Genomic DNA, 25,610 nt, shown 5'->3' with positions numbered 1-25,610 from the left:
CAATAGTGAAGGTTTCCAAAGGTTTCCCTCTACTTCTGCACAAGTGGAACTTACAACACAGTCCTCCATGGTCATCCAAAGGGAGTGTGCGGTGGACTCCATGAACCATAACGTATATTGGTTCATGATAACTGGAGGGATGCATTGATATAAAAAATTCTGGTTGATGCCGATTTATCATTTTAAATGCTACAAGTGAATTAGGCATCATAGTATTATGAAAAATGGATAGTCATTTAGATATGTGCTAAATATTACATTATTAAATTATTAGTGTTCTTGAAGATTAACCTGTGAGTGTTAGATTACAGTAAAACTAATCTAAATACAAAAATGAGCATGCATAGTTAAATATTCAATATCGCTGCAATGTCTCAGACTACATACTGTACTCAACTTCCAACAAAAGGAACTAAGCTTGTTGGAGGAAGAGGAAAATAAAGCGTGACACCCCCGTATTAGTAGTAGTATTTAAATATAAGACTCAGGGAGGCCCCACGAGAAATCTCTGAGAGCCAAAAATTCATACGAAATCCACCCTGTAAAAACAGGGCTGAAACAATAATAATAACAAAGAGCCTAGGAATGTATCCAGGGCATTGAACCTCAGGGAAACCCTCCAGCCAGCTCAGCAGAGACTGCAGCCTGGTCATATCCATACAGCTGTACAGATGCTGTTTTATTGAGGAACTACTGTGATTTGGCAACACCTACTGTGTTTGGATTCATTGTATGTGAGCCCTTTTAGCGTTTGCAGATTTGGAGCATGGACATGGATCCAGTAGAAAATCTTCTGAGGTGTTGATAAGTATTCAGGCTGTCTCTGTTATTTTGTTTCCCTTATTATCTTCAATAATGTTAATAACCCAACAGAGTTGCATTTCATTTATTGTACTGACAAGTTCAACTGTTCCATGAGAATTCCAGAGACTACTGTAAATAAAACAAATGGGCATTAAAACACTGCGACCAACAGTCCCGGTGGGCTAATGAAAAGGCTCTGGTCTCCTTAGCTTAGAATTGTGGGTTTAAGTCTCATCTGGGATGCAGATCAGCATTTCTGCAGAGTTGGTCAGTTTAAATGCCCATAACCAAGAGTTTGCAACACGGCTACTTTTGGGTAATCCCACCCCAAACCCATGCAGACGGTTGAGCTGGAAACTTGTTTGAAACGGTCATTATTTTTGCAGTTACATTTAGTGCTGCTAGAGGCATAAATGACACTTCAGCATTTCCATAACCATATAAAAGTTGAAAAAGTTACTGTTGTTTTTCCTCATTTGTGTGTCACTTTCAATAAAAGCTACTGCTAAATATAGAAATGAAATTGACTTTTTATTTTTTTTATTTTAGAGCTGAAGTCTACTGGAACCGCCCATCACTTTGCCTTCCTGCTCAACTCGACGGACTATAGAATCCTCCGTATGGACGAGGACCATGATCGCATGTACGTGGGCAGCAAGGACTTCATCCTGTCTCTTGACCTGAATGACATCAACAAAGAGCCCCTCATTGTAAGATTTCTCAGTTACACCAGACAAATTGCAACAAACAAAACTATAAGCAAGGCTTGGCAGTAGTACATTTGAATCTGTTCCTTGGATTAGGATGACCTGGATTAGGATGACTGTTTATGTATCACTGTCTTTCTCCTCAGATTCACTGGCCTGTGGCTCCTCAAAGGAGGACCGAGTGTGTCCTCTCAGGGAAAGACATCAATGTAAGAAATGAACCACAGCATTAGTAAATCCTAAACTAGTTATTCCAACATGAGCATGAAAGCATCTGGAAGTATTGTTTTACGATGACAGCATCACTGATATCATTCTGTTCTCTGTGTCGTCAGGGCGAGTGTGGTAATTTCATCCGTCTAATCGAGTCATGGAACAGGACTCACCTGTATGTGTGTGGAACGGGAGCTTATAACCCCATCTGTACCTATGTGGACAGAGGTCAAAGGGCACAGGTAAACTATCATTCGCAGGTCACCTGCTACCATTTGCAGGTCAAGGGTTCAAACTGTTGGCTACCTTAGTCAAAAGGTATTATGTCATTAGAGAGGAATGTTTCCCCACCCTAGAACAAACAGGATAATCTTTACCACCTGCATGTCTTTTGACACTGTTACTTAAAAACTCTTCCTAGTGTTTAGGAGGGTAATATCATTTACACAGTCCTAATTCCACCTCCCTTCTTTCCCATCACCACATCCCATCATTAACCACTGACCACAGGAAAATTATTCAGAAATGTGTTTATACATACTGTGGTGGGAAAAAGTCTGAAATCAAAATTAAAATCTGGGATTTTTTTCAAATTTAAATTGGATAATGAAATTTTTTTCAAAATCATGTGCTCTTTCTAGGTTACTATTCAAATATAAGCAAATTTGGGACATTGATCATGTGAACCCCTTTTCAGTTTTTTTTTTTTTTTTAGTTTTCAGTCACATATTGATTTGTAATTAACAAAAAAATTTATGAAATTCGAAAAATTAAAAATGAGCGTTTTCGGATCCTGCTGTATTTGTTCATGTTTAATGGGGTTCTGCAATATGCATATCTGTTTCTTTCATATGCATGCAAAGGGCAGTTCATGTGCTCACAAGGTTTCCCAGCATGTGCATGTTTAAAACACAACTTAACATCTGCTCATCTTCTTTGTCCTCTATGGATACACCAAACTGCAGCCATCTTTCTAGCATATCAGCATCTTCCTTCTTTGGACACAGTCTAGGATGTTTTCTTGGGTCCTAATTGAATCCATAGCAACAGGACTTTATTGAGGCACACCCCTTGTTTTATAGGGCTTGCTCCAAGATCAGATGCCTCGCGCAGGAGGCCGAACCAGTCGAGCTGCAGACCCTAGTGCCTCACCAGAACCATACGCACCCAAGGTGGGAAATGAACTCTTCCCTTTGTTGTGAACAATGGGATTGAAGTCCTTTTTTGAACTTTATTTTGGACTTATTTTTTCTTAAGTTGCATTTGGGTTTCTTGATGATTGGGTGTTTTTTTTACTTAGGAGTTAAAGGAAAGGTTCTGTTCTCACTGTATTTGGTTTTTCAACAGCTGGTTTTCTTAGGCGTTGAGAGAAACAGCAGAGGAACTGTTGTCTTTAGAGCTTGTCTTCCTCAAGTTTGCCTACACTTGTCCAAAGCCTGCCTTTGGCGCAGATATCTAGCAGAACGTGCAGAGATTACTCCCACACCCACACTCCATCATGCTAAAAAGTGGTTAGTCAGCACAGAATTGATCGGTGGCTTATATTACATTTGCGGTGTGCGTGTAAATCTTACAAAGGATCCAAAAAATATTTGTATATTATCCAAAACAAGTCTTTCGTTGAGACTTGAATCTGCTGAATTGCTGATATATTTTTAGCGGCATGTTGTAGACTCTTTAGATGTCCTTCTACACCTCTGCTTAGATTTTAATGAATGTGTTAATTCATGTTAGACATTTCCACTTGCTTTAGGCTACATATTTGGTGCAAACACAGCAGTCACCATTCTTTAAAAAAAATGTTTGCATCTTTGCTAGCATGCAAACTGCATGGAGTAGAGTGAAGCTTTTAGCATGAAGCAAGATCATGTTTTCCTAAATACCTGAATTGAATAATTGTCACTAACCCAAAGAAGCCATATAGACAGTTTTATATCCAAATGTTGAGAAGCTGATTGTGAGAAACTGTTCATTTTCTTTGGCAACTACCAAGAACCTTGGAAACTTTGGATTATGGCATTCATTTCTTTCTTCTGGGCAGTTTTTCACCAGCTGCCTTTTGTCAAATGGCAAGATATTGGTGTTGGAATTAGACAATATGTAAGACGCCAACATTAAAAAAAACACACACGCAATAGGTTACCTAAACATATTTCAGTTTTATTACAGCCCCAACTAGTTATTTTTCCATTTATCCCAGAGAACCTGTCCGCATTTCACTTCCTGGCTATACCTTCACACACTCTTAAACATTGGAAAGAGAATCAATACTGCTTATCTAATGTGATCAATTGTGCTCTCATTAATGAAACCTTCATGCTCTCCCCATTCCAGGAATACATTTTCCGACTGGAGCCTGGCAAAGTAGATTCTGGGAAAGGGAAATGCCCCTACGACCCCAAACTAAACAGCGTCTCAGCTTTGATAAGTACGTACCTCTCATTGTCATCATACTTATACAAAGCATCATTTCCTTTGTTTCAGACTTGGATGAGCTCATTTTTCTCAAGTTTATCTGTCTACCTCTCTTTATCTCCCTTATGCTCACTCCATTTTGGCAGATGGCCAGCTGTACGCCGGCGTCTACATTGATTTTATGGGAACAGACTCGGCCATATTTCGCACATTGGGCAAACACACAGCCATGAGGACCGACCAGTATAACTCCCGCTGGCTCCACGGTATGCACAAAATGTTTGAACCATGGCATACCACCAAGAAAAAGTTCTTTGTATAGTGGAGAAAGTGCCAGATATGAATATTCAACACTGATCCTTCATCCTACCTCCTGCACACTAACCTCATATTTAATAAACTTGGTTAAAAAAAAAAACATTTCCCTCAAGCAATTACTGCTTAGTTAAGCTCAATCCTTGACCTTTTATTAAAATGCCTGACTGTATTATTGCTGCGAGATTTTCACTAGTTTTTTTTTAAAGAAGATTATTTATTTATTTATTTATGCTCTATATAGTTTATTTTTCATATGTAAACCACAGATTGTTCCATCTACTTGTGATTAAACGCACTATATGACAGCACCATACTCAAAATAATATAATTCATTCTGAGTTTTATTTGCCAAATTCACAACAGCAGCATGCTGCAGGACTTGCTGATAATGTTCTTTTTCAAATTCATGCTTTTATTTTTATTGTAGTTAACAAAAATATGTTTTTTACAGCTCCTTTTCATTCATAGTACACTAATAGTACACTAATTCTTGAATGTTTTAGACTGGGTTTCTCTTGAATTACATGTGACTCTTTGGCCCAGATTTTTTACTTTAGTTTTGCCTTTTTGGTTACTAGTGTTTACTCTAATAATCATCACAGGCTTCAAAGAGATTCCTTCAGACTGTTCAGTATAGTGAATGAGAGGGTAGACTTACAGTGAGAGAGGTCATCATACACTTTGCATTAGTTGCACTTTTCTAGTGAATGTTATTTAATATCATCCCTTTGCTCTCCTTTTTTCCCCCTCTTTGCCTTTTGCTCCATCTATGATTTATCTCTTTTGCTGTTTTTTCCCTTCCTATCCCTCTTTTTCTTTTTCCTTCAGATCCAACATTCGTCCATGCTCAGCTCATCCCTGATAGTGCAGAAAAGAATGACGACAAGCTGTATTTCTTCTTCCGTGAGAAAGCCTCTGAGATGGGTCAGACTCCCATGGCTCAATCCAGGATTGGCAGAATTTGTTTGGTGTGACATTTTCTTAACCTTTGTCTTTTATTCCAGTACAACATATCTACATATCCTTAAAGGAAATAGGTCACTCATTTGCCTTCAAGTTGCATGACTTTCTTTCTTCAATTGTACACTGAGAAATTTTAAAGAATGTGCTTGCACTTTTCCATGCAGTTACTAAGAATGAGGACTGGAGCTTTTAAGTCTTCAAAAAGAACTATAAAAGCATCATAAAAGTGTCCTTACAACATGTCACATTGCCACAATATGCAATAGCGTTGTGTGAATAACAGACTAAAATTTAAGTCATTTTTCTTTGATAATCATCCCCTCCAGTAAGAGCATCCAAATCATTGAGTCAGTGAGTTGAGCTCAATAACAGGATTACTCGTCTTCAAGAACAAATTAGTTAGATAGTTTTTTGTAAACTGATTCATTGTAAATAACTGACTCAAGTATGACTCATTCACATTGGAAATTGCTACATCTCTAACACGCCAAAGAGAACTGGGGTGGCTGTCAATATCATATTTCTTTATTTTTAAGTTTCGGTCTTCCTTGCACAAAGCTTTCATATGGCTTCAGAAGACTCCACATTTTTCAAAATGTTCAACAGAAGAAAGTGAGTCACATGAGTTTGGAACAACATGAGGGTGAATAAATGTTGACGTATTCCCATTCAATATTCGTATAACTTACTATACATTTTTCAATTATTGGGTGTTCCTATGCTGAACATGATGCTGTCCTACAGGACTGAACTGTTTATTGTCAGATTCTCAGTGTCCTCAGATCCATCATTGTCCAATGCCTCCTACATGAGCAACCGCTTGTTTCTTGGTTATTTTTTGCTGTTTTAATGTGAATCAAAGAAGCATGTTTGTAATAAGTGGGTAGCTGCTGGCGGCTGGTCATCGGGCATCGCTGCGTCTCATTATTGAAGTTGGCTGCTGTCCATAGCAGATGGGGCTGCGCAGTGCTCAAAGCCAATGTTTACAACCCAGTCACAGCCAGTTAATGCAAACCCACAGAAATAGCCCTGAGAGAGGGACAGAGACTGATGTTAAGAAATGTCTCTATTTCACAGATACGGGTGTCAAGGTGTCCATCATATCAAATTTTACAGCTAGAATCTGTGTGGTGTCTAAGTGATTCTTTATGGCTAACATGACCTCACTTCCTCTACAGAATGATGATGGAGGACACTGCTGTCTGGTGAATAAGTGGAGTACTTTCCTGAAGGCTCGGCTCATCTGCTCTGTGACCGGCTCTGAAGGCATTGAGACACATTTTGATGAGCTCCGTAAGTCTCTCTTTTTGCGAAGTCATTTCCTGAGACTGGTGTTGAATATTTTACATAGTTGATCTTTATTACATGACTTCAGATAAGGATGCTGACAACAGCAAATCTGGTTCAATGTTCTAACATCAGAAAATGATTGTGTTTTTTTTCTTGGACTGCTTGCATTTGATTATTTCTAACAGGATATTTTAAATTAAATACAAGCAGTCCAAGTGGACAATTCAAAGTAGTTGAATTGTCTTTAAATGTCCTTTCCTTGTAAAAAGAAAAACAAAAAAACAATGGAAATCTGTTGGTATGATCCAATTAAACCATGGTACTTTAAAATATTTTAAGTAAGTGTAATACCATGGTACTTTGATGTATTCCATGATACTGACCCTTACAAAACATTCTGTAATGTGATGTTACCCTGGTACATGGATCAGATGGTAATACTTTGAAATATATAATGGAATTAAAATGTATGCATGATTTTTAAAAGGTACCCCATGGCGCTTCCAAGAATACCATGGTAGTATTAAAAAAGATTCTTTTTGTTATTGTGCTACTGATTATTTGATAAATCTTTCTGTCTAATTAATTTACCTAGAGGACATTTTATGCTGTTTTGTTTCTATGGACATGTCTTGTATTACAAAATATAGAATAAAACAGCTTTAACATTTGATTGACTCCATATAGACAGTGAGGTGTTGACCGAAGGCACATTATAATCAGTTCTGTTCTGTTCATTTTCACGGTATACTTGCTGAAATAAGAGGCCTCTTATTTCAGGATAGGGCATGATAAAGCTCATTTGTGGAAACCGTTCATGTCTGATGGTTCAATGGATATGTCTCTCCAGAGGGTATAACTTGGAAAAAGTAATTTCCTCTCTTTCCTGTATGTGCAGCGTCTAGCACTTGTGCTTTAGCGTGAGGTGCCACAAGGGCCTGTGAGAATGAAATATAAAGTGGAAAGCAGTTCTGAGTAGTTTCTGTAGAGCTTTAAATGACAAATTAGGCTTTTAAAAAGTTGTCCTAAAACTGTCTTAATATAAAAATGTCTTATTTTTGTGGTTTGACATTATGCTACATACATGATTGTGCATTTATGTGCACATGTGTGAAGTAACGCATACATGTAAGCTGCATCTTAACAGGCTTACACAAAATGGAGTCTTTCCCGTTGTGGGAGAGTTTGATTGACAGGACTGAAGAGGATTGGCTGATAAACCAGCTGTAACAGCCTCAGCCACTCTTAAGAGGCAAATGAATGTAAGCGCATGAATGCTGGAATTTTATTGCTTTTGCAACGTGCATAAATTGAGTAAGCGACCGTTCTATGCGCTTCATTTCTCAGCTCCTGTAACAGCGCACAAGGTACCCTCAGGACTCCTTTCCCCGTCTCTGCCCTCTCTTTCTCACTCTGGTTGGGCATTCACCCTCCCTCTGTCACTGTGTTTGAGGAATGAACTTGTCAGTGGAGTTTTTGACTGCATGGATGTTTTCCCTTATCCTCAGAGGGGCAGTGAGGTTTTATGGGTTGTTTTTTGTGGCTTGGCTAGAGCGAGATTTGTTCGCTGTAGTGTGGGATTTTCCCTCAGCGCTTGATTACTTAGTCTGTTTAGCCGTGACTATCCATCTGAGGTCATCTTCTTTCTGTTTTTGATGGGACATCTGTCTATTCTTTTACCACTCGCCCTCCTTACGTTTTAAACTATCTGGGTGTCCTTTTGTTTCCTTTTTTTATGCCCTTTTTTCACCCTTCTTTTACGTACCTCTATCTCTCATCCCCCTTACAATGTCCCTCAAGAAACTGCTCTTACGGTGAACCCCCAAAAGAACGGTCCCACTCTGCCCATTACACTCTGTTTCTCCCAATGGCCTTGTTCCATCTTTCTCATTTTGGCTAGCATACTATCACTGGTCCTTTGTGGACCAGTTAATTTGTGCCGAAACAAGCAGGAGAATTTCAGAGACCGAGACAAAGACAGAGGAGAATAGCAAGAGGGAAGGATTGTCCTCTCAATGCAAAGTATTTTGTGTGATGTAATTGAACTGAGATAGATTTGATTGTCTTCCCACATACACTCACAGACTTTTGACTTTTTGTGCGCCTTGCTGACATTAAGCTACAGTAATTTCAGTGTCACTGGCTGTGCTAATTTGAGCTCCAAAAATAATGAATGTTTTCAAACAGGTTTCTCTGACAATTTGCCAATCTTCCATTGTTCAGGAAAAACAAGAAGTTCTGCCCCCAAACTTGTGACATTGGTTTAGCTATTGTTGCAATACGGGACCATAAATAAAGCTCAAAATTGGAATTAGTGTGTCCCAAATCATAGTACATTGAAAACTACAGAACCCCTAAGTGGACAAAAAAAGAGAGAGATGAGGAAAAAGAACAGTACATTTCAATACTTGTGTGTTCTCTAGCAAAAGTATTGCGTTTCCCCAAGAAACTTTGCATTTGTTTGCACAGCCTTTGCATTCTCTCAGAAATTAAATATAAGAAATATTTTTATTTACAAATTTACTCATATTATTTCAATCACAAAAGGTTTGCAAGTAAGCTCTAAGATTCTCGGGTTTGCATAAGAATGCCAAATGCAATAATAAAATAAAAAAATCTACCACCTTTTGAGGCTCCATAGAAAACAGCATGCCAGAGGTGCCTAAACGGCATTACATTTCCAGTGAATTTTCAGTGTGCTAATATTTCCCACAATCCCTTGTGCAAACAGAAATTAGTTTGTGACTGGTTTTTTTTTTTTTTTTTTTTACTTTTTCCGTACAAAAGTAGTGAGAAAGGCAATAACGAAGCTGTCATAGCAGATTTTAAATTGAAAAACTCAAAGGGGCTGATAGCAATTTTAACTGTTTTGCTCATTTTTTGCTATCAGTTAGCCTATAGCTGTCCCAGAGACTAATGCAATTTTCTAAGGACAATTATTTCAGTGATATCAGTCAGGTAGTAAGGACATTTTATGTTTTATTCCAAAAACAATGCTGACAGCACTTAAGTAATAATGAATTAGGCTTGATGCTAAATGTTTCAAGGTGCTATGCAACAAAGGAATCTGTGGTATCTAGATGCAATCATATGTCCCATTACCTGCTCACTTTCTCACTACATACTCAAATGAGCTAATTCACCTACTTCTGAAGTGTGTACTTTGGTGGTGACATTAAAAAAGTTCATTCTTTTGTTTTTTAAATCCAGGAACTAAGTAATTCAATCTTCCTTTCAGGGGACGTGTACATCCAGAAAACCCAAGACATCAAGAATCCTGTCATTTACGGTGTCTTCTCCGTATCTGGGTGCGTAAGTTCACAACGGTCTCTCCCAAAATATGAGATCCAATCCTCACTTCTCCTCGATGCCTCTTACTAATCAGGCCACTTATCAGATTGGCAAGGGAGCTTGAATAGATTTGCTTTCATATTCACACTCCAGTTGCCCACGGGGCAACACCCCCATTTCTCCACTGCCGAAGACTGTCTCTAACATACTGAATAACAAGTGTTTGGCAGGCTTCACAGACAGTAGTACAAGTCCTCTAACAGCACAAAGGAAGAAGCTTTTCTGTGAATCTGAGATGTGATATTCTCATAAGGACTTATCTACATAATACCACCACTATCAGATGCAGTTATGAGAGGATATTCGTACACGCTAAAATATTATACAATGGCCTCAGAGGAAGCTGTCAACATTTTAGATGAGGTTCACATGCTAATCATCCAGTGTAAATACACAAGACTGTGTGTGTTATAACAATTCACAATCTAGCTGTAGATTAAATCAGCGAAGCCCTCAGGCTCTGTCTGAGCTCTTTAAACCCAAAAGTACCATTCTTGGTGATAATAGTGAAGACTCTCTCCATCAACTGCTAGTGATTTCACAGCTCTATCTGTCCCTCTGTCTCTTGTTCTATCTCTCTCAATCTGTATCTGTATTTGTGCTAATTTGTGAAACGGCGTTCCCAACTCATTTAACATCTATTCTATGAAATACAGAGCTGTCAAAAGTGAAAATGCTTCTAATTTTGCATTTTCAAGGCCTGTGTGATTTGGTCTAATACTGTGTCTAGATCTTCTCAACACATCAATCTTTCTCTTTCTACATCTCTAGGTCGGTATTCAAAGGTTCAGCAGTTTGTGTGTATTCAATGGCTGATGTCCGCATGGTCTTTAATGGACCTTTCGCTCATAAGGAAGGGCCAAACTACCAGTGGGTTGCCTACCAGGGTAAAATCCCTTACCCCCGACCAGGAACAGTAAGTGTCACAAGTAACATTTAGAATAATAATCATTCATGTTTGAAATTCTTCAAAGCTGATATACATTTGATGTTATCTTTCTAATCATAGTGTCCAGGAGGGACGTTCACCCCCAACATGAAGTCTACTAAAGATTACCCAGATGAGGTTATCAACTTCATGCGCAACCATCCCACCATGTTCAATTCTGTTTATCCAGTCCATAAGCGCCCCCTAGTGGTCCGTACCAATGTGGATTATGAGTTCACCACCATCACAGTGGACCAAGTGGCTGCAGCTGATGGCAACTATGAAGTTCTTTTCTTAGGAACAGGTGAACTTACATACAGATGGCTTGTTGAGTTATATAGTTATATTTACAGTATACATAGACCACAATGAAAATGTTTCTAATTCTAAATCATTGTTTATTTCCAAACAACCTAATGTGTGTGACACAATAAAGCTGCTTTAGATCTAGAAATGCAGTAGTGAACTACAGTCATTGACACCTTCTGTTTTTTTTTCAGAAAATGTAAAGAAATATTCATTCTTTATTCAGTCCCAAAGAATATTATGTTTTATAAATATTTCTGACTCCTCTCTTTTGGTCATTTACAGATAGAGGAACCATTCAGAAAGTTATTGTCCTGCCCAGAGATGATTTGCAGACTGAAGAGCTGGTTCTGGAGGAGGTGGAGGTCTTTAGAGTAAGATCCTCTTTCCATTACACTTCCATTTTTGTCACTTTGTGTTTTATATTTATATTTGTTTTTGTTATTATATTTTATAAAATTAAAAATATATAATATTGTGTTATACAGTGAATTCAGGATGATTGGGACACTTTTTCCCAATGAGATGACTTAGAAAAAGTGTCCCAATCAACCCGAATTCACCCCATATATCTTATACATTATATCTGATAAAAATATAATTATTTTCATATTACAGGTTCCAACTCCAATCATTACTATGAAGATTTCCCCAAAACGGGTAAGCTGCACAACAAATTCATTTACAATTAAAAACTTAAAGAAAACTAATTCTGAAATATTAACAGTAAATTTCTTAATAATATTAAATATAGTTTAAAACGGAATATTTACATTGCATTGTCATTTAGCAGATGCTTTATTTAAAGTTAGTTACAAATGAGGAACATTCGTCATCCTGGGTTTCTTGGAATCACTAGATGTATTTTGAATGAAAGTAACTTTTATTTTCCTGTCTTTGTGTGTGTGTAGCAACAGCTGTATGTAAGTTCAGCGGCGGGTGTCACTCATCTGGCTCTGCACAGGTGTGATGTGTACGGAGAGGCGTGCGCTGACTGCTGCTTGGCCAGAGACCCTTACTGTGCCTGGGATGGAAAGTCCTGCTCTCGCTACTCTGCAAACCAAAAAAGGTGAGAGCTTTCTGATCTTTGATGTCAGAAAGATCATATTTACGAGTTTAATTTACGATTTTCTTTAAGTTTACGAGTTGGGGGGGTCAGTGAGAAACATAGCGGAATACCACAATACTTAGTTATTTAGCAGCACATTTTCAGGCTTTTTTATTTACGACAAAAAAGCTAATTGTCTGCACAAAATATAATAGCATTGTAACATAGCAATATTGTATGTAACAATAAAGTTTTTAGTGGCTTCATAAATGAATTAAAAACATAAAACAGCTAAGCACACCTGATGCGCATTCTTTGTTTTTAGTAGTAGAGTTTAAAAACCTTCATTAAGAGAAGGTACCCCACCATCTTGCTGACGTCGTAAACACGACTTCCCGAATCGTAAATGCGAACTTCCCAGGAGGACTTGAACTCACCATGAGATTTGTTTGAATTAATTTCCTTATTTGCTATTGGTGGTTTAAATCTTGTAGGCGGAGTCGGAGACAAGATGTGAAGTATGGCAACCCTATAAGACAATGCAGGGGCTACAATTCCAATGGTGAGGAATGAAATTGATGAGTAAAACTACTTTGGAAGAAGTAAAATCAATCTTTTGATTTTGGTTATTGTTTTAGATATTTTGTTTTAATTCCTGCCAGCTAATAAGAACACGTTGGAGACAGTACAGTATGGAGTAGAGGGAAGCACAGCCTTCCTGGAGTGCCAGGCCAGATCTCCTCACGTGTCAATCAAGTGGCATTTCCAGAAAGAGAACAGTGATAGAAGGAGAGAGGTATGTGTGGCATAATGTCTCGTTATACCATAATTGTTAGAATAAATGTTGTGTCATTTTAATCATGCATTTATTTATTGAGATGTTATTTACTGAAGTCAGTAGCGAACCGTGACTCTTATCACCCAAATTGAATAAAACATAATTGCATGTAAATCATCATTACACACAATTGCATCATCACACAATCGTTGTGTGCATTTCAGTTGAATATGGTGTCAACCGTCCACAAAACCAACATAATTTAATGGAAGCCGACGGATCATGACAGCGCTCAGACCAAAGCACATTAGCGACAGACACTTCCTCATCATAGTGAACAGCGATCGTGGCATTTTGGAATCCATCCAAAAAATAATTTTCACATTTTGTCCAAGCAAGCAATTTAATAGGTGATTTATTTGGAAGCGTAAAAATCAGTTGGAACTAGCTTTAGGGGGCGTGTTTGAGTTTGCATGAACTGCATTTGTCAAATTCTGGATATGTTGCTGAATGGTCTTTGACAATGAATCTAGAGAATTCACTTTAATATAGATTTTAACCTAAAATTAGTTCATATTTTCCACCAACCCATGTATTTCAGATCCGCTGTGACGGGCGCGTCGTTCGCACGGAGCAGGGTCTCCTCCTGCGCTCTCTCCAGCTGTCTGACGGAGGGGTATACCAGTGCACCTCCACCGAGAAGAACTTCAAGCACACGCTGGTCAAGCTTCAGCTAGTGGTTCTTTCCGCCCGCACCATCAACAGCATCCAGACGGACTTCAGCGCTCCCGTCACACCGCCTCTCCAGTCCAGCGCCTGGACGCCCAGCGCAGAGCAGTACAAAGACCTGCTGACCATCCTCAGCCAACCAGAGATGGGCCTCATCAACCAGTACTGCCAAGACTACTGGCAGATGGGGGACGACCAACACAAGAAGAAGGACCTCAAGGAAGTACAGAAGGACCTACGGAAGCCGAGGAACAGGAGACACCACCAGGAGCAGAGCAGCATGGCTGAGACATGAGAGGGGAAAACATCCCGCTCCATCCAAACAGAGATTTCCCTGCTAGACTTGAGGTTGACCTCAAAGTCTCTGACCGCCATTACACACAAAATATTCAACGTATACCCACAACCATCATGGCCGAGGAGAAAATAAACAGTACGTTTTTGAAAATGCATAGTATTTATTGTAGGCTGTACATAGTTCGATTCTGTGGATATCTTTGTATGGAAATAGAGCAAAAAAAAAAAGGTTTTGTGTATAGATCTGTGCAAATATTTTGTTATCATTGTACTTCCCTTCCAATATATTTATTACAACGGTATTCACGTCATAAAACACCGTGCGACTGTTATAAAACTTTGTGTACATACCACTAACAGGATAGTTGGACATTTGAAACTCCTGATGGACAGTTTGACTGCGCTTGATGTTTGGATACCAGAGCTGTGATGGGACTGCGTCAGAAGCCGTGGACTCTTTTAGCTGAGCACGTGTTCTCATTCTGCAGATGTACGGATAAAGGAATTTCCACGTCTATTTGAGTATTCTGTGACCTCCCAAAAGACTTTCCTCGAGAAACACTTTATCACTCATCTTTTAATCTTCTTGATCTTCCATATTTTGCTATGCTAATGTGTGTTAAATATAAAGTCGTTTCTGTGCGTTATATATTTGGTTTATTATTAATTACAGCCTCCTGTACAGTATGTACATCACTTTTTGTTTTGTTCTTTTCATTTATATAAATATATTGCTCGCAAAGAATCTCAAAAAGTTGGCGGTTCAAAACCTGTCCATCTCTTTGCAGAGCAGAGTTGTTTAAAGCATTGTTTAAATTGTTTTGTTTTTTAAAGCGAATCTTAAATATGTAACTCTCCTGACATTTTATGTAAAAACAAAAACAAAAAAACTTTAGGTGATCATTTGGAAGCGTTAAATCATTTGGAACTAAACTTGTTTGAGTTTGCATGAACTGTATTTGTACTGTACAGATATGTAGTCGAATTCTGGATGTGTTGCTGTATGGTCTTTGACAATGAACCGAGAGAGAGAGAGATGAAGAGAGAGACTTTTCTGAAGACCGGCGACTTTGCCGAACTAGTGATGGAATCAAGCACAATTACCTGATGTGTGTGTTTCGCCTCTGTTGTGTTTTCTCAAAACACACAGCTAACAGGCTGTGTGAAATTGTTGTTGTAAAAAAAAAAAAATTCTTTCATTTGTAAGACATTATTCATCACTGTGGTTTGTCCTATTGTTTTGTCTTTCTTAGAATATTCTAATGTGAAAAAGATCCAGAATTAGATGTTATAAACAGGTAATGTTATCGTAATGTATTTTTTATTTGTTTTATTTTACATCTTTGTCGTTGACTAATTAAAGTTATATATTTTATAACAAATTTAGGTTGGCCATTCTTCAGAATTGTTGCTGGGTTTACCTATATGTGAACCTTTCATTTTCCCTGAAGAGTTTATGGTTGTTAAAAAAAGCAATAGCTTCTTCACTTTACACCAAAAGTGGATTAAGGAAGCTGATTTGCATATTTTATGAACCAACCTTCACATTAGGGTTATTCACAATAACAAGTCCGATTTGTGCCTAAAAAATTGTATTTTCTTTACTATTAATACTAAATCTCTCTTTCCAAACATGCTTTCTGTTGACAAACAATGGCTAAAACTGTCTTAATTAGCAAATGTCATCACACCATACCATATAATTTTATCAATATTTGTAAACATTGTGCCAAGTAAAAAAAAGGGTAACAGAGTCCTTGTTACATGTGTTACATGTACTATTAGCAGTAAAGTGTGCATAATTAAGCAACTAAACCTAAACCAAACTTACTAAACCCTAACCCTAATTATATAGCAAGTACATGCAGTTAATTAATATTACTCGGTACTACCGAGTAATATTAATTAACAGCATGTACTTGCTATATAATAGTCGGTACTTAAATATAAAATTGCACTGTAACAAGGACATCTTAAGTGTACCCAACAATTCTGATCACTGAGTTGAACACATTTTTTTCTTTCAAAAAAGCATTTTTGAAACTTTATGAAGCATAATGGAATTGTGACATGCAAATTCTGAAAAAAACCCCCACTTTATTTCAAAATTATTTTTGCATTACAAACTAAACCCAGATAAATCTATCAAATAATTCTGTAAAAATGTTGCACAAATTGCACTAGCTCCTAAGAATGTCCGATTAAAGGGATAGTTCACCCAAAAATGAAAATTGAGTCATTAATTACTCACCCCCATGCTGTACCAACCCCGTAAGACCTTCATTCATCTTCGGAACACAAATGAAGATATTTTTGATTAAATTTAAGAGCTGGGTCACTGCTACATAGGCTTCCTAAGGGAGTGAAATTTGACGGCCCAGAAAGTCATTGAAGAAAATGTTTAAATATTCCATGTGACTACAGTGGCTCAACTATAAGTTTATCAAGCGACGAGAATACTTTTTGTGCGGAAAAACAAACAAAAATAACGACTTTATTCGACTATTCCTTTTCTTCCTTGTGGGCCTGAGACGAGAGTTCAAGAGATTTCCACGACGCATGCACGAGAACTGAGAAGAGGACGTTCTTCTTCTACTACTTCTTGTTCAGTTCTCGTGCATGCGTCGTGGAAATCTCTTGAACTCTCGTCTCAGGCCCACAAGGAAGAAAATGGAACATGTTCTTCAATGACTTTCTGGGCCGTCAAGTTTCACTCCCTTAGGAAGCCTATGTAGCAGTGACCCAGCTCTCAAATTTAATCAAAAAATATCTTCATTTGTGTTTCGAAGATGAACGAAGGTCTTACGGGGTTGGAACAACATGAGGGTGCGTAATTAATGACTTAATTTTCATTTTTGGGTGAACTATCCCTTTAATACTCCGATTTATGCAAACACATTTTTAACCCAGTGTAGCAATGAAAAGCTTTCTTGGTAGTCGTTTTTTAGATTGATCTTTAAGCTAAATGTTTACTATGATAAATGTGTTATATTTAACATATATTTACATATAATTAAACGTTATGTGCATTAATGGTTCTTTCAGGCATCATTTAGACATCAACATTGAGACATCTATCTATAAATTACAGGAACGTCTGTCTGTCTGTCTGTCTATTAGTCGAATATCTCTCGAACCGTTAGATTTCAAACTTGACAGGTGTCTTTCTACGGGCACGCGTAAGTGCAGTGCCGAGTTTGAAGTAGTTTGGATTAGAAATGCAAAAGATATCGGTAAAAGAAGCACACATTGAAGTTATAAACATTCTGACATTAGAGAGGGTTGTGGTTTAAAAATAAACATTCTGTCAGCTAAACATTAAGTCAGCTACACTGTTTACTTCTGAATATTGTAGTTATTCAGAAGTAGTTAGTTGTCAGTAGTTACTTATGTCATTATCAGTATTATATTATGTCAGTATCAGTATTTGCTTTCAACCATACACAAATAAAAATGTCACTGAACTTTTGCTGTGTAATTGTAACAATGAGCACTCAAACACACCAAACCAACAATTACTAAAAACACACACACAAAATGATTTTGCACATGCATAATGTTAATTTGCACATGTCAAATCGATATTAAAAAAATATACAGTACACACACACATGTATATCTATAAATTACATAAACTTCTGTCTGTGTGTCTGTTATTCGCATATCTTGGTAAAAGCAGCACACATTGAAGATGTTCAGATGATGTGTAGAAGGTTGTGGTTTAAAAATAAACATTCTGACATTAGAGGGTTGTGGTTTGAAAATATCTGAATATTATATTTTATTTACGGCCATCATTTGTAGTAGCCTATTCACCAACTGTTTGCTCAAAGCGTAGCATTTTCTCTGAGTTCACTGTGTATGCTTCAGCAAGGTCTGAACCTCCCCTGAATCGTCACGCTTATTCATTTGTGGATGTTAACTGAATCACTGTTTAATTCTGAATATTATATTTTATTCTGGTGCGCTTAACGTTATCGTTTTCTCAGAGTTTAGGCTCCTGTGTAATAGTAGCCTATAGGCTATTCAGCAACTCAAACATACCAAACCAACAATTACTAAAAACAGATTTTGCACGGGCATTGCACTAGTCAAATGATTTGCAAATAATGAAGTACATAAAAAAGCGCTCCTGTTTCTTTGTCTCTGTTGCCTGTGATGTCTGTGGATTAAAATGTATCAATCTTCAGATTGGGGTCAATGAGCTGTCAGGTAAAAGACTAAAGCTCTTTAAACGCTGCGCTGCACACTGTGTACACTACGTGGAAACTGATTCTGATGACTACAGTGGGAAGGTGAGATTAGAATTACTCATGGAGATTGCAGAACACCTTCACATGCAGTCGTTTTATAAAAAAAAAAAAAAAATTCTGGCTATTTTGAAAAAAGCCAAACAGACGCAATTCGCTTTCATGATGTCAAGCATATTTTCAACATAAAATAAAGATAGAAAACTGAGATGGCAGACCACATATCCAATCATTTATGAGACCCATTTACTTTTTCAGTATCCTTTGCCTGTTCTTGAATAGCATAACGACAATTGCAACATTCGTAGCATTACATTTTACCACTCACACAGTCCTTTTTAATGTGCTCGTGAAGACACCGACAGCTTATCACCTTTTGCTGAGCACAGCACCTTCTCCTTAAATCTGAGGTTAGATGACCTCTCCACGCTTTGAACGCCTTCTGTCCTTGTTCTTCATTGGCCCCACCAACCCAGGTGGTCAGAGACATCCCCAAAATCCCTCTAAGACTCAAAACAATTCATCAGATCACAAAGATCCAGTTGAGGTGTGAGCGGTACCTGGACAGCACCTGGAGGCCTCTGGGCAAGCGAGTGGTCATCCAGAAGGACTTCTTTTCCTTGATCAAGAGTCAGTATGGGGGCCGGGGCGAGCGCCGAGGAGAAGCACTCCAGGGAGCTAGAGAAGAAGCTGAAAGATGATGCCGACAAAGATGCCAGGACCGTCAAACTTCTGCTGCTAGGTAACGCATGAGGGGACTCAAATCATTTTTCAAGTCAAAACATGACGAACAGCTAACTTGCTAGATTTGGAAAAGGGTATATTGCAGATTTGTTGTGTAGCCTTCCCATTTAAAACCTCATAATAAACAGGCAATGAGTTCATGATGTGACCATAAAGACTATGAATGACATTTTATGTTTTATTCATACATTTTTTGCGATATGAAAGGAGTATTAGATATCTTAAGCTTAAATACAAGAAAAAAGCTCATCAAAATGGACGTCTTACTGAAATTCAAACCAAAGTGGAGCTAAAGAAACTGAAGACACACAATTGAGCGCACGGTTTATAAAAGTCTCTATATCTCAATATATAAATTTAATATTTCAAAACATTTTTCAAGTATGCATGTACATTCATAACTGCCTGCGTCTTTGTCCGTGAAGTGATGTGGGTCAGGGTTATGGGACATCAAGCTTGAAGGGGCTTAAGACAATAATAATAAGCCTCAAGCCTCTTAATGTAATCCACCAAAAGATAAACAAAGACAGAACAGAGAAGGAGGATGTATTCCAGCATTAATTCTCTTATGCATACCAAAATAAATCAAATATTACTGTATGACTGTTCTAAACAAACATCTACAGTTTGACAAATGTCAGTAGGTCACTGAGGGTTTTACCCCTCAAAAAACTGGCTAAATGTAGATCTGTGGTTTCCGCAGACCTGGAGGTCAGATGTATACTATACAACAAAAAGTAAATTGTTTTATATTTTGTTAAAAAATTGCATACATATCTATATATATATGTATAAATATATAACAGTTATTTTCCATTTTGTTTAAACTGTAGATATTTAACAATACTACAGTTTTTATGGTTTTTGATCAAATAAATGCAGCTTTGGTGAGCATAAGAGATATTTTAAAAACGTTTTAAAATCTTAACAACCCCAAACAGTATATATGTATACGAATGAAATAACCTTGATAATCCTTAATCCATGATGATTTTCCGTTCAGGTGCTGGTGAGTCGGGTAAAAGCACAATTGTCAAACAGATGAAGTAAGTACTGAGAAAACAAAAGTATTACATGAGGCTATCCTCTTTACAACATTATAACATTATTGATTCTTGTTCGGTGCTCTTTTATGTCATAACCAACAAATAACTTCATCAATTAATTGTCAATTATTTTCCATTACAGAATTATTCACCAAGATGGTTACTCCCTTGAAGAGTCTATGGAGTTCATTGTCATCATCTACAGCAACACTCTGCAGTCTATCCTGGCCGTTGTGAAGGCCATGACCACATTAAACATTTCCTATGGAGACGCTTCTTCACAGGTGCTCTACAGCATTCATTAGTCATTCATAAAAATAAATAGGTTAAAGTATGGAATATACCGTTGGTGATACCATGACACAATGATGATATCAGATGGTAATACCAAAGTACTGAATGATATCCTATGGTACACCCTGGTTATTTCAGGTATTGTATTACCAATGTACAGTACATGTCCAAAACACCATGGTATTGTTCATCCTCCTTGTGCAAAAATATATAGGATTGTGTTTAACTACTGTGTACTTTACATCAAACATAATTGAACAATGTTACACCATAGGATACCAATCTTTTATTTGAAAGTCACGTGTCTAGTGAACCGCATTTTTTCATCTTAAAAATATATCTAAATTACGTCATATGTTCTCAACTAAAAATGCAGAACAATTAGTTCATGCGTTTATCACATCAAGGCTTATTTTAATGCTACTGGGTGGTTGCCCTGTACGCTTAATAAATAAACTACAGCTGGTCCAAAACGCCGCAGCTCGAGTTCTTACCAGAACCAGGAAGTATGACCATATTAGCCCGGTTCTGTCAACACTGCATTGGCTCCCTATTAAACATCGTATCAATTGTAAAATATTGTGGATTACTTACAAAGCACTAAATGGTTTAGCTCCCCAGTACTTGAGCGAGCTCTTAACGGATTATAGTCCGTCACGTCTATTGCGATCTCAAAATTCCGGCCAGTTGATAATACCTAGAATATCAAAATTGACTGCTGGCGGTAGATCCTTTTCCTATTTAGCACCAAAACTCTGGAACAATCTTCCTAACATTTTCCGAGAAGCAGACCCAGTCTGTCAGTTCAAATCTAGACTAGAAACAAATCTCTTTGACCTAGCATTCACATAACACATTATAGACTTCTATAATTCAATGTTCGGCTGCATAGTTTAGATCAGCCGGAACCGGGAACGCTTCCCATAAATCCTGATGTACTTGGTACATCATAAGAAGGATGGTGTTTATGCTAATATTAGTCTCTCTGATTATCTGTTTATAAATGAAGGTGACTGACTTGACAATGTACTGTACTTATTGCACTCATGCTGTATTGCAAAAGACTTTGGTTGCATGTTATTTTACAGTACGTGCACTTTCAATGTACTCACAGTCTGTGTAATGTAAGATAACTCCATGGGTTAAGGGCAGGTTTAGGTGTAGCTTCGGGGTTAGTACCCACTTAGTGTCATTACTACAATAAGTACATAGTATGTACATGCAACACAGGACTGTAAAATAAAGAGTAGCACCTATGTAAAAATGTGTAGGTGTCCTCAGATTAAGCAAATTCACTCTATATAGTACTATAACTAAGGAGTTTCATTGTTTTGTTTTAATCTCCTGCCAATTGTTTTTTTTTTTTATCAAAGCCATAATGAAAGCAATTTGACAGCATATTTGTCAGATTATACAACAAAAGATAATTGTACATAATAACTGAAGGATTTATAAAATTAGACTATTAGGAGAGGTTATGAAAGATAAACATCTGAAAGAGACTATTAAAAGAAAGAGACTGAAATCATGAAGGATTATACATATTTTTAGAATCAACTGTTTTTTACAGGATGATGGAAGGAAGCTGATGCACTTAGCGGACACCATCGAGGAAGGCACCATGCCCAAGGAGCTGGCAGACATCATCCTGAGGTTGTGGAAGGACTCGGGCATCCAGGCGTGCTTTGACAGAGCCTCCGAATACCAGCTCAACGACTCTGCCGGATAGTATGGACCTCGAATTAGTCTTTTAAAGCATTAAATACCAGTTAGCAAGGCTTTAATGTCCATGATCAAATTATCGTTGAATTAATAAATATAGGGAAATATTGTATTGATTCTCTTACTCTATCTCCAAGCTATCTGAGTGACCTGGAGAGGTTGATCCAGCCTGGCTACGTCCCTACTGAACAGGACGTCCTGCGATCAAGAGTGAAGACCACCGGTATAATCGAGACCATGTTCGGCTTAAAGGATCTCAACTTCAGGTACTCTAAACAAAGTCACCTAAAATACAAAGAGCCTTCATAATGATAACAATGGCCCAATGACCATCATCATCTAGAGAATCAAAGCAAGAAAAAATAAGTTTAACGATGTAAAAGTTTCAAGAACAATTGAACAAGATGAGCTTAAATGGACCCCAATGCCATGTTAACTGGTGTTGGTCTGCAGGATGTTTGATGTGGGCGGTCAGCGCTCTGAGAGGAAGAAGTGGATCCATTGCTTTGAGGGTGTGACCTGTATCATCTTCATCGCTGCACTGAGCGCATACGACATGGTGCTGGTGGAGGATGATGAAGTGGTAGGTTGCCATTTGTGGTCCAAGAATGAAACCCCAACTACATGACCTACAGTATTACATTTTAGCAACCTGTTTATCTTGTCCTTTCAATCAAAGAACCGAATGCATGAGAGTCTCCACCTGTTCAACAGCATCTGTAACCACCGTTACTTTGCCACCACATCCATTGTACTCTTCCTCAACAAAAAGGATGTCTTTGTGGAGAAGATCAAGAAAGCTCATCTGAGCATGTGCTTCCCTGATTATGATGGTGAGACCACAAAATCAGAAACTTGATTCTTTAACATAAATGTTCTTAAAATTGCTATTAAACCAGACAATTTAACTCTGAATATCAATACATTTTCAGTGAGGATTTATCATGGAACAAAACCAAATGTCAAAATTAGGGTTCTATTTCTGTGATATGATATGCAAAACTACGCTACAAATATAATGCATGCCTCTGTCAGGTCCCAACACCTTTGAGGATGCTGGTAACTACATCAAGCTGCAGTTCTTAGATCTGAACTTGCGACGAGATATCAAAGAAATCTACTCCCACATGACCTGTGCCACAGACACAGAGAACGTCAAGTTTGTGTTCGATGCCGTAACAGACATTATCATCAAAGAAAATCTCAAAGACTGCGGTCTCTTCTAAACAAGCCATTTGTGAGAAGAGGTGAATATAATATATTAACAGTATAGTAAATAAGTAATGTATTATTACAATTTCAATACGTGTAGAAATAAAAAAATGTCTCTTCTTTTACAGAGTGGATTAATCAACAAAACCCAATACAGACCCATTGCCCCTCGTTTTCCTCCCTGGGTAATGTGGAATTACCCAATGCTCACACACATAACCATACAAGAAAACACACACACAAGGGAATTGAATTGATAGCACCTGGAAGAAGAAATTATTGTTATACATTTGATTAAACACTGCATTTAATTAAATATCAGAGCCTAATACATATTCATAGGAGCAAGTCATATATAACAACACATGCAGCATGATCCTGCTTGAAGAACCGGCTCTTATGAGGGTGTTTGCTCCTATTAGTTTTTCGCAGTGTTTTATCCTGTAGATTTGAAACTACATGCAGCTGCAAACCAAATAACTAAACTTTTGAAACACCTGCATAATATGCACTTCAGCATAATGTTTTGCAAGAGCACATTATGAAGTCCAGAGAGTATTTCAGATATACGTTCTAGCAGTTACTAACTGTGTAAAGTTCATACTTTTAAGCTGATTGAGAAAACTTTACTGGGATGCAATGTTCTGTGTTATTTACAGAGGAGTTATATCATGTTATGTCCCATTTTCCAAATCTTTATGTAAGATGGATAACTTTGATGAAAAGATAGCTTGTAATAATATTTCAATAAGATGCTTAGCTCAGGAGCACAGTTAGTTAGCTGTGAGACAAAGAACGGTTTTTGAGTGCATTGATTAAATTACAACAGCGAATATTGATTAAAAGGGCACAATTGACTGCAAACCCAGAAACAACCATGTAAATGTAAATTGAACGAATAAAGCTTCTGTAGAAAAGACTGAACCTGATGTATTTGTAATTTCATTATTCATAAAAAATTAAGTGTTAAAGGGCACCTATTATGCCCCTTTTTACAAGATGTAAAATAAGTCTCTGATGTCCCCAGAGGCGTGTATGTGAAGTTTTAACTGAAAATACCCTACAGATAATTTGCAAGCACAACCTGCAAAAGTAAAGCCCATTAACAGCAGTTTATCCAGGTTTATTAATGGATCTGTTCCAATGGCTTTGCATTACAGTGTTATAAATATTCAAAGCATTTTTACAGTTTCAATTATGTTTAATAGAATGATTGTACAGTACCACACACTGATTCTATTTCGTGCCTTTTGCAGTTTCAACTCAATCAAGTTAGACTGTCAAACGGTTTTGCCAAGTCATGGTTTTAATTTCGATTTAATAAAATGCACAGTGTAGACATCCACCTTTGTCTCTTTAATCACAATAAAATCAACAAGCAGATCAATATTAATCTAATCAACTTTAATTAGAATACTTGTTTTTGATAAAAACAAATCGGAATAAATATCAACCCCTAATTACTGAGAGTATCCTCCATACGTACCCCAAGGAAATAATCTGTAATATCAAAGAAATTAATCCTCCTCTCATCAGCACAATGATCATTCTCAGAATCCCTTATTTTCGACTTTTGTTCAGAAAACATAATGAACCGACATCGAAGCATTAAATGAGAAAATGTTAACAATGTTACTGACACATTACATGCATATCACCTCTTGAGTGACTGCATCATGGCAAACTACTGATCCTGAGGACTGAAGAAAAATGAAAATGAAATTTGTTAAAGGCACATGTTTTTGTTAAATGTTGTAATATTTGGTCCGAGACATTTTTAATGCATGTAATTGTTTTCTTGTTTGTTTAAACACAAAATAGAAGAGTGGAGACTAATTACTAGACCTAAGTGAGAGAGAACCTACGGCACTCCCTCGACCCGCTGTGCAAAATGTAACAAATTATGAGGCTTGCGCTGTCAAAATACACGAATGAGTGGAGATTTCAAACTTACCAAACATGTATGCTACATAACAAAACCTTTCCAATTTGATCACAATACACTGACAGCACCATCAGAATGGGTACAGTTGGAAATATGGTATCATGCAAATAAACAAAAAAAAGAAAAGAAAATAGGCCACAGTGTTCTAGACCTTGCAAACCAAGGCACAAAATTAACAATGAAGAATGTGTCAAATTGCAAAGTGAAAGTCATCAGATTGCAGTTTGATTTATATGAATGAAGCCCATCT

General features: G+C 37.4%; 3 protein-coding genes across 4 annotated transcripts in view; 2 read left to right on the top strand and 1 right to left on the bottom strand.

The window, feature by feature from the left end:
- The window catches only part of sema3fa (sema domain, immunoglobulin domain (Ig), short basic domain, secreted, (semaphorin) 3Fa), a 44,995-nt gene extending 29,535 nt beyond the window's left edge, over nt 1–15,460 (top strand). The window contains exons 3-19 of one of the 2 annotated variants that reach the window (XM_056253722.1): nt 1,354–1,514; nt 1,658–1,720; nt 1,847–1,966; nt 2,807–2,896; nt 4,059–4,152; nt 4,286–4,405; nt 5,286–5,425; nt 6,599–6,713; nt 9,949–10,018; nt 10,833–10,977; nt 11,071–11,293; nt 11,581–11,669; nt 11,914–11,955; nt 12,207–12,364; nt 12,838–12,905; nt 13,006–13,139; nt 13,723–15,460. In XM_056253722.1, the coding sequence (XP_056109697.1) occupies nt 1,354–1,514; nt 1,658–1,720; nt 1,847–1,966; nt 2,807–2,896; nt 4,059–4,152; nt 4,286–4,405; nt 5,286–5,425; nt 6,599–6,713; nt 9,949–10,018; nt 10,833–10,977; nt 11,071–11,293; nt 11,581–11,669; nt 11,914–11,955; nt 12,207–12,364; nt 12,838–12,905; nt 13,006–13,139; nt 13,723–14,145 (2,255 nt within the window). In that variant the 3' untranslated portion in view covers nt 14,146–15,460. The remainder of the gene's footprint in view (nt 1–1,353; nt 1,515–1,657; nt 1,721–1,846; nt 1,967–2,806; nt 2,897–4,058; nt 4,153–4,285; nt 4,406–5,285; nt 5,426–6,598; nt 6,714–9,948; nt 10,019–10,832; nt 10,978–11,070; nt 11,294–11,580; nt 11,670–11,913; nt 11,956–12,206; nt 12,365–12,837; nt 12,906–13,005; nt 13,140–13,722) is intronic. The other variant, XM_056253723.1, reaches the window with a different exon arrangement.
- Nucleotides 1–25,610, bottom strand: part of tnfrsf18 (tumor necrosis factor receptor superfamily, member 18) — a 343,660-nt gene that overhangs the window by 285,414 nt on the left and 32,636 nt on the right. The window lies entirely within an intron of this gene.
- On the top strand, nt 18,881–24,339 carry gnat1 (guanine nucleotide binding protein (G protein), alpha transducing activity polypeptide 1). The gene is made up of 9 exons (XM_056253731.1): nt 18,881–19,139; nt 20,145–20,187; nt 20,330–20,471; nt 22,052–22,209; nt 22,341–22,469; nt 22,657–22,786; nt 22,883–23,036; nt 23,239–23,450; nt 23,544–24,339. Exons 1-8 carry the CDS (start codon nt 19,034–19,036, stop codon nt 23,427–23,429), a joined length of 1,053 nt encoding a protein of 350 aa, XP_056109706.1. The 5' UTR covers nt 18,881–19,033; the 3' UTR covers nt 23,430–23,450; nt 23,544–24,339.

Source organism: Rhinichthys klamathensis, unplaced genomic scaffold (genome assembly GCF_029890125.1).
Source record: "Rhinichthys klamathensis goyatoka isolate OS25496 unplaced genomic scaffold, OSU_Roscu_1.1 h1tg000109l_1, whole genome shotgun sequence".
Lineage (NCBI taxonomy): Eukaryota > Metazoa > Chordata > Actinopteri > Cypriniformes > Leuciscidae > Rhinichthys > Rhinichthys klamathensis.
The sequence above is the reverse complement of the archived record's forward strand: the minus strand, read 5'-3'. Positions and strand labels throughout refer to the sequence as shown.